An 11,354-nucleotide genomic window follows, 5' to 3' on the forward strand; every position below is an offset into this window, starting at 1 on the left:
TCTCTCATACCATGAGTTTTATTTCGACTATCACTTCAAGCCTTAAGGTTTCCAGCTTAATGCCTTCACGGTGGAAACGCCAAACGGAGATCTCCCTAAGGAGTGTTTCACTTAGACAAACACCGCACTGACACACAAACGACACTTAGCAGACTTAGGAAAACAAACAACGTTGACCCAAAAAAAAAACAATGAGAAAGACCATTGCTAAACGAAATCTAACCATAAATAAAATTATTCGTGGAGGTTTCAACCAAGGAAAATCGAAACACAGCTGTTAAAAGCTAAACGTAACAAGAAAAAAAATCAAGCAACAAAACTACCATACAAGGAAAGTTATGTGTGGGCTGACCCTGAGTGTTGCACAGCTATGGGTGGTCACGAGACTAGCTAACACAAGACGAGCTAACGTTATCGGGTTTAACTGTTTAGACAAATTTAGTGTCTTAAGCCGTTGACGAACACGAGACTAGCACAAGACAAACTAAAATTTTGGGAAGCATGATAAAACGCTACGTTTAACTTTAAAGTTAAGACTGAAGAACGTGTATAAACTGGACGAAGGCAAACTCAAAGTGATATGAGGAGAAAAGTATCTTGCGCACATATTATTATATGTGTTCACTGATCAGCCATTCATTTACTAATGGAAGCTACATATCATACTGGCACTGGACAGGATCTAATACTACACACAAACGCTACTGAACTTCTGAGCTTTTTTCCTTCTATACTGCCAAATTGTAACAGATACTCTTCAAATGTCAAATTTGACGTTTAGCAACAACGATCTTCTCAATCTGTCTTCGCTCGTTTCGGACAAAAGCCATTTTCCTGCTCAACAGGTTTGGCACAGAAACTTTCCTGTTTAGTCGGCTTAGCGCAGCATGCCGCAGGAGCGACATCGTTTGACTCGCAATAAGCAAATGGGTCCGCCTCACTGACAACATCATCAGCGGGTGCGACGGTTCCAGGCTCCAACGGATGGAATTCAAAATGCTTCGAGAAACGAGACGCACGAAGGAGGCTTGCCACTCCAACAGAAACAATCTTCGGCGTCTTCTGCAAAATTTAACAATTGAATACGAATAGTTATATACAAATTGAGGAAACAGTCCTAAGAAAATACGCGCGCTAATTGGTTAAACTCGATGGAAACACACAACTAGCACGAGCTGTTGACGTAATGATGACGCGAGCAAAGAGAATTTGCACTTTGAAAATCAAAGTTAACAAGCTGTTTTCTTTTTTTTTTTTTTCGTCGCGGTGTTTTCTAAAAGAAATAGAAAACACGTTCTCCGTGTTTCTATCGAGTTATAGAAACACTCGTGAAAGTTTGGGAGAACTCGAAAAAGCTGCGGAAACACACACCTGTGGCTCGTGTTCCCACAGCATTTCTCGTTCTCCCAAACGTCCACTCGTGTTTCTATAACTCGATAGAAACACGGTACATGTTTTGTATTTCTTAAATGGTAGTTACGTTTTGGTATACGTAAATTCTGACAAAACTCAACTGGGCGTAATAAACGTACCGTGAATACATTGTGAACGTTCAACTTGAATTCATCTGGATTGTCTTCCATGGAACCTAGCACAAAGGAAGGATTTCTAATAAGTAACACAACTGGACTCTAACTGCAGGTTTTTATAACTTATTATACATATTACTGACTCTTCAAACTTTTCCAAACTTCTCATACCCACTGTGAGCTTGACATACTCAAGAAGAAAAATCATACTTCCAGATCTGTAGCGGTTACCATTCACAGAAAACTTACTGTTAGTAAGTAGAGTAACTAAAGTTATATTTTTATTCAAGTGTTTTAGTAGTTTGCAGCGATCTATTATTGGAAATTCTTTTCGAGTGATTTCTATCAATGGTATTCGTAGTGAACAAGACGTCTGCCATTTATTTCAATATATGTTCCGATTTTCAAAAGTCAACTCCTCTCCACAACATATCACAATTTCTCAGAGCGACCCTGTGGCGAGCGAACGCTCAGTTCGATCACGTTTTTCTGCTAGTCGCAGGGTAATTAGCACAGTTCAGCGTGTCAAAAAGTGTACAGGAAGTCGTGGACCAAGGACGTATGTGGAGAGAGTAGGGTGCGATATTTATTGCACTTATTGCCTTCACTCCTTCCCTCTTACTACTGTTGATGGCGCGGAGATGCTTGTCAAAAAGTTAACTTACACCCCAAAACGAGACCATTTGGGCGCAGCTTTAGCTTTATCCTCGTTTGACCCATAAAATACACCATTCTAAATTTATAGTGACTTACATGACGATTAACACATTCCCCATCGAATGTTTTCATCGATGAAGAAATGTTAGAGATTTCACACATTGACGGGCTTTCTATCTCAAGGTGAGATGACCAAAGTTCCTCCTCTCTCACTCGGGAGTCACCCCACAGCCCATTCTGATTACTTGTTGTTTTATTAAGATTGTATATATGATATAACACGTACCTTTGTAGGTCACTCTGGACCCATCTGTCTTGTTGACTTGCGGGATTTTTAACAAACGATAAGTCGCGGCTACAAACTTTGCATCCCCTGAATAGCAAAGAACAGTACTTTTAATTGATGATAAATCCTTTAGCTAAAAAAAATGAAACTTAGAAATAAGGTGAATGACGGAACGGAATCAAGTTCGTGTGGCTAATGGAGATAAAAGAAAAATCATTAGGCAGTCTGCTGGTAGATCACAAAGCTGTGACCACAGTCTACACTTTGTTCACTGAATGCCGGAATTAAGGGAATGTTTACTGTTTACTATGGAAAAACGAACCGTATTTTTTATTCATTTATTTATTTCTTATATGTAGACCATTTCTACTATTAAACATTTAAATACTTTTATTGTAAGTACATATTGCTACAGTCATGTAACAAAATTCCAGCTTCCTTATACTGGTCTGAATTCTTCATGATATCACGTCTTTAGTTCAGTTCAGGTTATGCCTTTATATTTTAAATGGTTTACATAATCATGTGATGAATATTTTGTCAACCTTTTCCTGTATGCTGCTTTAACGCAGGAACAAGTAAAATATCCCTTGCATTATAGCCGCTCAAGAATTGATTAAACAAAAAGAAACATTTTTTTATCCCTACCCAATGGTCTTCTTGCACGAAGTTCTGGCTTAATTACAAATGGTCTTGCAGTCACCAAATGAGGTCCACAGAATCCCACTTCTTTACAGAGCTCAACCAATTCCTTCCAGTGTAAAGCTCCTGCAACACCCTCGCCTACATGTACAAGCACAAAAAACATACACACACACACACGAAAAAAAAAAACATGTACAAGCACAAAATAAGAAAGGAGTCGACAACACAAAGATACATATCAAAGGCCCCTTGGGAATTTGGGGACTCCCATATGAAAAGGTTGGGGATGTTCGTTGGAAAATTTGAATTAAACACATAAAGGAGACCAATCTGTGAGTGGCTCCAGCTTATTTGATCCCTAAAAGATACCACTTAAAACAGAATAGGCTCAATTAACAGCTGCTGTTAATATGAGAGTCTTATGGGAGTTTCCCCCAGAGGTCCCATATATGGGCAACTGTAAGGAGTTATTTCAAAGTTATACTGCACACAATTGTTAGGTGTATTGATGATTATAACTAACTCAGCTCTTTGCATCTCTTACATTACAACGATCATTAGAAAGAACATTTACCCCAAAGCACTTCATCATTTTTCGCTTCTTCGCATAGTTTTGTGTCTGTGTAAACATCACTGAAGAAAATTTCACCTCCATCCTAAGAAAAGCCACAATAAGAAGCTTATGGTAAACACTGAAGCATTGGTAGACAGTAAGATTAACTCTGGTCAGCAAAAGGAACTGAAACTCTGAGATGGCTTCAAGACATTTAACTTTGAAGAGGGAAAGATGATGAATTTGTCCTGTGAGATACATATCTTTGGAAGGATCATTTGCCATCCCTATAATAGAGACTAATGTTCAACATATACCGTAAAATTCCGTGTATACGTATAACTCCCGCCTTATTTTTCAAAATCCCAGTCAAAAATACCAATATATTCTTGAGTACTCGTAAGGCATTTTCATGTGTGGTGCCCAGACTCCTCTCCACATTTCAAAGCTTGGCTACTACTAGTACAAGTAAGCAAGTAAGCACTCGTTTGTATTGTTTCAATCGCCTACGAATTTCAACTTCATTGAGCGTTTCGAAGTGACAATATTGAAAAAATCTCATCGAGGGAGCATCTTAGACGAAGTTTGATGTTTGTTGTCTTTATTTTTTTCCTAACTTCGAGCTTCCAAATTGGGATGGGCGCGGGTTATAATGCATGGACGTACATTAAATAAAGTTGAATAAGGTCATGCCATGGATTTTAGACTTATATCCTCATCACCATGTGTAGCTTAAGTTTCCATTCCAGCCTAGCGACATGTTAAGCCAGTACAAAAGATGACTATGAATATTTCTAGGAAGCCCTCGGGATGTATGTTACTCTATAACAGGGTTACTTTCCTTAAGAGAAAGGCAGTGTGAAAGTAGCTTATTTTGCCCAGAACACTGAGGGACTCTGGCCAAAGTTTTAAAATGCGGAGCACCAATGATCCAGAGTCCAGCATACTGCCTAACCATTAGGCCACCTACAACCACTTCCTCATCGTTATAAACATAATAAAGAGTTTCTCACCTTAAGAACTCGGTAGGCTTCTTTAAGAACAACTTTTTTGTCAGCAGTCAAGTTAACAACACAGTTTGAGCTTAAATAGAATTTAAACAGAAAAGAAACATTTCAGTGGCTGCATTCTAGGGTGGCAATTTTGGATAAAAGGACAAAAAAAAAATTGGTCACGAAACTGATCCAGGGATTTTGGTATTGTAAGAGGTCAAAGTTTTTGTTACCAATTATCAACACATGTCGTTAAGTTTCCGGTGGCTGAGATTTCCTTTCCATTTTATAGCAAACTGGTCCATGATAAAAAAGACAATTCTAGATCTGATGCTTATTTGCTTATATTACACCAGTACTTACATTATTATGTCCACAGAATTGTCCTGTATGCCTACATCAGACAGTCGTTCCATTTCACCAAGTTTAAACTCAGTATTGGGCTTGGAATATCCAAACTGCTTGGCATGATAATCGACATACTTGTTAGCAATATCCACCTAGATGTACATCGACGACAGAATTAGTATCACAATGTCTTGGAGGTGGCTCAAAACAGCTTTCGGCACTTAGATTTTGATGGGTCGTTATAACCACTCTTTCTCACTTTATGCTTCAATCGCGGTATCAAAAAACTGCCCAATCATTGGTGAACACGTTGTTATCATTTTCGTGACACAATAGGTTACTATAGCAACAGTATGATCTGTTAAAAACACACTTAATTACAGCTTTAGGGGCTTATGATTTATAAACGGCACGGTGAAATTTTTTTTATATTATCATATTTTAATAAGCATGATAAGCATGATAAGACCTTTGGCAAAATTTGAAACAATTCTGTACATAGGGTTCAGAGCCACCTTAAATGTTTGAAACGACCAATCAAAAGCTAAGTGCTGGAAACTGTTTTGAGCCACCTTAAGGAAAGCATCTTTAAAACATAGGTCTAAAATGCATACGTGTATGACCTATGAGTTATGGAAGCCACACCAAGGTGTTATGTGCAAAATGACATCCCAACCATGAACATACCTGTTCTTTAGTCATATCCACTCCAGTCACATGACCATTTTCACCAACAAGTTTACTAAGAACAAAACAGTCCTGTCCTGATCCACTCCCAAGGTCCAGGATGTGCATACCCTCAAGGGCTTCTGGGACTGCTAAGCCACATCCATAAAACCTGAAATCGTTCCATTTAAGTCAAGGCCAGTAAGAAGGCTTTAAGGTAAAAAAAAAAATTTCCCATGTCAAAACATGGGCAAGTGAAAATAAAATTCAATTTTTCGGTGTCATCATGTTCCCACTGCCAAGGTGATTACAAAATTGTTCTGCGAGTCATTTCTAAGAAGTTCGCTAAATTTGTATGAATTGTATAAGACTTGTTTTCCTTTACTCTGAGAAGGCAGAATTAAATGTGATCCTTTCAAAGTAACAAGGGAAACCACTGACTGGTGTAATACTGTCTCTGCACGATAGTCTTACCAACATTCTTCCAACTGTTGCAAAGCATTTGAAGTGGGTATAACAGCATAGTCTTGGAAGCAATTTTATTGCTGATCAGAATGAACTGAAGGTCGTTTAATTTAAAACTTAAAATGCATGAGAAGTAATCATTTCAGTCCGAGAGCATAAGAATGCATTGGTTTGTGTGAGTCTCATGGTTAATGCCCAAGACTTGAAAACTCTGTTAAGGCCAAGTGTCCTCTCTTTATGAAGGGAAAACCGGAATTCAAAAAAGTCGCTTAAATCGAGTTAAATCGGCAAAATAACCACACCAGGAGCAAGCAACACACGTATGGAATAAGGTAAGCCAATTTTATTGAGAATTTTCACTTTTAACTACCTCCATGGATATCTTGTAGAAAATCCCATACAAACCCTTATAATTCGATGCCATATCGTGTTGCTTGTGTGGTTCATAGAAAGAGTCTGGGCTGCCTGTGGATAAACTTGAAAAAAACCCGTTCAAGCACGTTCAAGTTTACGCAAACGCAACTGTTTCAATCTTCTCTAGTTTTCCCCATCTATATGTCATTTTGACTCCTCTGTTTGTCATGTTCCCCAATGGTTTTAAGCCGTTATTTTGATATTTGCAGTTAATTTGACCAGTAAATATTTGAAAGCCTGGTTTACCCTTGTGAGATAAGCACAAGCATACGCACAGAGAGAAGGATGCTCACAGAGCTGCTATGATTTTCACACACCCAAATCATGTGAAATTATCACCATGGGGGTGAGTAAAAACACCGTAAATTCTCTTGCAATTACTTCAAACCTCCATCAGATGCTGACAGATTAAGGTTACAGTATACCTACACGGGTGTCTCGCGCGCAAGCGATGTAGCGCGTGCAGTTTAAGCTGTAGATACCTAAAGCCCTATATCAAATTAAAGCTTATGGAGCTGACTATCAAACTATACCAAGAAATTTGAAAGAAAATGAATTGTCGAATTTTTCACGACCACTAAATGCGAGCGCCCGAATCACCTTTCGAAAGCTACAAGTCAAAGCGAATTTCGTTTTTCGCCAATTTAATTTTTTCCTCGGTTTCAGGGCCCAAAGCGCTTAAAAATCGGGTCTGCGTTTTGGCATATTCAATTGCAGTAAAAAGTTACAGAACATTTTCGAAATAGGATTAAAAAAATGTGGAGTGATCGTACAAAAATCACTCTCGAAGAAAAAGTATTTCGTAATTAACAATTCCCAGACACACTTTTGTAGTTTATATGTTAAACTAGCCACTGTCCAAATTTAAGAGCAATTGAACAAATTCCCTTTGAGTTATAACTCTTTAAAGTGTCTGCTTCAAGTGAAAAAATTTATTCGAGAAAACAGCGTTAAGAAAAATTTTCTGCTTCGCAAACAAACTCCGCCCACAAACGCCTTCAACTGGGTTCTCAGATAACTAAGCCAATCAGTGCAGGGAAAGTTTACTACCGTTAACCTCCTGGTGAAATTTACGGGCGAATCTCTAAAAAACTCTTGTGTTTCGCAATGCGCTCAAGGAACCGAAGGCAGAGAGATAATTTTTCTGTAGCTCGGTTTTTCTTGAAGCTGGTCTGGCAAAATGGGGAAGACTAAAAAGGATACGAACGTTAGAGTGGCTGAGCGAAGAAAACAAACAAAAGAAAGCGCCGAGAGCAACTGTGTGTGGGCAACTGTGCATGGATTATACTTCAAATGGTCTCAATGAGTGCGACGATTCGTCGATATCGGACTCATCAGAAGAGTCTCTGTCAGCATCCCTGATATTGCTGTCAAGTTCCGAAATTTTTACAGAACCTTTCTTTTCTCTTACCACGAATATTTGCCCGCCTTATACGATAACTATAGCTTCATCCGCGAGGCGAACTTTCCCTTCTTCACTCATTGATGTATTTTCATTCGTTCTTCGCTGTTTTCGCTTTTTCGAACCGGTCCATGGTTTAAACGTGGTCTATGTTTACTTATAACTTAATAGAGACACGCCTAATACCAAAAATGCTGGGTACTCAGAACAACAATACTGATCAACTGAGTAGTCAATTCGTGACATCCATATAGGTAATTCCCGCGAAAATCGTCTCGGTTGATTACATACGCGCCATAGGGCTGTCAATCAAGAGGTAAACTTTAACTTCCGGTGAAAACGTAAAACCGCCATTTCTCCGCCAATATTTAGACTTTTTCAAAAATTTTTTTCAGAAATTACAAATTATTCCTCGACCACTATTTTGACCCCAAAAATCCAAATATGAAGAAAATTGCCGACCCGAAGGTATACTGTAACCTTAACTAAACAATAACCTCCATTTGGCGCGAAAATATGCTCGGATATTTGTCTGTTCCGAGAAACGAACCGTTTTCCGAGAAGCTCGAGAAAAACTGTGAGCTCCGAGGAACAGATAATGCCCAAGGACAAATATCTGAGCATATTTTTAAAGTCAATTGGAGGCTATTGTGTTTATTATGCTTCAAATAACCTTCACAACATGCGGGATCTGAAATTTGCACACACGTTTTAGCGTTCAGTTTTTCTCGCGACTTTTATGCGGACTCAAGTTGTAAATGTGACTGACTGGTAAGTGAAAACAGCTATAAGAGACACAGGAGACGTACAGCCGATATCGTAAACGCAGTCAACATTCAGAGTTATTCTTACGCCATTTCGACTTCAATTAGAATGAAAGGGACACTGCGCTGACAAACATCACAAACCAACACATGACGGAGTGTTATTCCACAAGCCCTTTATTTTGTCTTGAGTTCGTCGAGATCGGAAGCTTAGCATATTATTACATGGCTCTTTACTATCCAACTGTAGCGAATACCGTCCAAACAACAGTACAAATATACAGCGATATTGTACAGTTATTTCTACAGTAGAAAACCTGTTTGCCGAGCAATCTTTGGCAGAATAAAATTCAGCTCATCGCCGTTCGCAAGCAAAATGTCAGTTAGTACAAACCATTTACATTAAACGAATTAAATTGTTCTTGTTTGTGCCATATAATAAACATCTTATTTTAAAACCGAGTTTAGTCGCTCTGTTTGGGGTAATCTTGACCTCGGTCGTGTGTACAGACCTCACTGCGTTTGGTCCTCGGTCAAGATTCTCCCATACAGCCTTCCTGATCGGTTAACAACTGAAGAGCTAAATATTAACCCGGATCGTGGGATATGAACGGCCCGAAACGCGAAGGATTGGGCTGGAGAAAGTCAGAATAAAATTAAGCTTAGCAATCAGTAAAGTTTGTTACCGTGCAATTGGATCTTGTCCTTTTATACTTAGTGAACTCGATCGATTCTGGGCTGCAATCCGTAGTCTTGATATGACAGCTACGTAAACTGGGCTCAAACAAAGCATATAATTTTCGGCAAAACCACAACTTCGCGGGGTCTTTCCGTAAACCTTATGTCGTTTGTCTCAAATCATTCTTCGAGAACAAGACAAATTTGGCGGCGACTTTTCGAAGAATATTTCGGAAGAAAACTCTGTGTCGTTCGCTTTCCTGACGGCTCAACTCAAGAAGTAAACAACGCGCGGCAAATTTGTCTACCTTATCACATCATCGCTTTGTTTAGATCAAGCTGAAATTTTCACATCGTCAAGTCCATTAAAGAATTTAAAATAAGGCCCCATCCATAATACGTCAGAGAAATTCGAAAACGTAGCTTTATTTCTCCGGTTAAGCCTATCCGTGTTTTCCAAAACGCTCTTCAAACAAGAGGAATTTGAAAATGCTGGCTGACAGAACGCTAGCAGATTTAAACAAAAATTAATTACACAGTCTGGCGCGCACTAAAATAATTACCGCACAGAAAGCTTGATTGTTTCTCTATAAAAATCGCTTTGACTACCTTACTTTTAACCGGCTTTCCAGCTTTTTAGTGTTACGGTAAAAAAAAAAATGCCAGACTAGATGACGACATGGCTGAAATACAAAGGGCTAACTCAGCCTCGGTAGCATTTCTTCTTAAGACTAACTTCAAATGAGTCCATCCTTTGGCTAGTTCTCATCAGTCTACTGTTTATCGAGACATCAAGAAGTTTCAGATCATCTCTTTGAATCAGTTTTCTATCCTTCATACGAGCGAAATATAAACAGCAAACTGATTTGACCACTCAGTGGTTTGCTAAACATAATCTAATGTACTGATATGGCTAAACAAGACTGAAGTTGTCTTACTTGCTGGATACCTCCTCGTGTATGAGCTTCAAAGCGCTCTTGACAGCGGAAGTCATCCCACTAAACTCGTCGATCTTGCTGGCGTTCGACTGAATGTCGTCTGAAGTCTTAAGTATTTTACCATAGTAGTTCTTTACACTGTCTTTCACTTTATCAAGCTCTTCGGAGTTCATTTTCTTGTCAACCAAGATTTCAGATCCTTCGCGCGTACAGCGTTTCAAAAGAGAAGTTTTACGATACCCCTTCTTGAGGCATTCTGGTATAGCATTCATTTCCTAGCATAGACATATTGAATAAAAACACGATCTAACAATGTTATTAGCATGGCATGACTGGACATCAATCATTTGAAGTTTGCCAAACCGTAACGGGATTTTTCGTCGCCCAAAGTACATTAATGAGTGTGAGTAAGTACAGGCCAAACTAAGACTGAGTTTACTAGACTGGTTTCAACTTTGTTCAGTTACCTTTTAAACTATCGAAAACAGTTTGACGAAAACAATATTGATTGTGTTGTATTAAGCTAGAGCGACAGTTCCCGTTATGGTCTGCCAAACTTTGTTTGATCATGATAGATCGCGTCTTCTTATGCATATGACGTACGTCTCCACGCTTGAATGCAACCAAAGTACCACTTCAACTCAAAATTATAATACTCTCCAGCCTTCAGGCTTCTAACAGGATACCCAAAGGATACAATCCCGCTGGTGAGTCAGTTCAATTTAAGACCTTTATGCTTATTTTCATTTGTTTACTAAATGATCCAATCGATTTTCATTTGTTTATTAACTGATTCAATCGATTAGGCTCGAGACTCTGGACAACTGAAAGGGCCGCAATTCGTGCAAAATATCTTCCAGTTGTGGCATTCGCTAGCCGCGACAGGAGTATAAATATATTTACACTTTGCACTTTGGGCAAAAATTTAGAACAAGGATATTTCCGTAATTATATGTCTTTTTTTCTGAAACTCACTAGTAAGTAAATTAGTAATATTTCTACGTAGGATCTTTGTAA

At 38.7% G+C, this 11,354-nt stretch overlaps 1 protein-coding gene across 1 annotated transcript; it reads right to left on the reverse strand.

Moving 5' to 3' along the window:
* LOC110048625 (arsenite methyltransferase-like) lies at window positions 1-10,820 on the reverse strand. The gene is made up of 9 exons (XM_020754399.2): window positions 10,338-10,820; window positions 5,698-5,848; window positions 5,026-5,162; window positions 4,684-4,753; window positions 3,692-3,773; window positions 3,121-3,255; window positions 2,473-2,559; window positions 1,533-1,588; window positions 1-1,062 (listed from the first exon to the last, which is right to left on the reverse strand). Exons 1-9 carry the CDS (start codon window positions 10,607-10,609, stop codon window positions 796-798), a joined length of 1,257 nt encoding a protein of 418 aa, XP_020610058.2. The 5' UTR covers window positions 10,610-10,820; the 3' UTR covers window positions 1-795.
* Window positions 10,821-11,354: the final 534 nt, after the last annotated feature.

This window comes from Orbicella faveolata, unplaced genomic scaffold (genome assembly GCF_042242905.1).
Source record: "Orbicella faveolata isolate gen_17 unplaced genomic scaffold, um_ofav_v1 contig_1, whole genome shotgun sequence".
In the NCBI taxonomy this organism is placed as follows: Eukaryota; Metazoa; Cnidaria; class Anthozoa; order Scleractinia; family Merulinidae; genus Orbicella; species Orbicella faveolata.

Coding starts and splice junctions, on each gene's coding strand:
- LOC110048625 (XM_020754399.2), bottom strand. CDS start 10,609: ATGAATGCTATACCAGAATGCCTCAAGAAGGGGTATCGTAAAACTTCT. Junction 3,774..4,683: donor AAGCCTACCGAGTTCTTAAG/GTGAGAAACTCT, acceptor GGCTTTTCTTAG/GATGGAGGTGAAATTTTCTT. Junction 1,589..2,472: donor GTCCAGAGTGACCTACAAAG/GTACGTGTTATA, acceptor CCTTTGTGCTAG/GTTCCATGGAAGACAATCCA.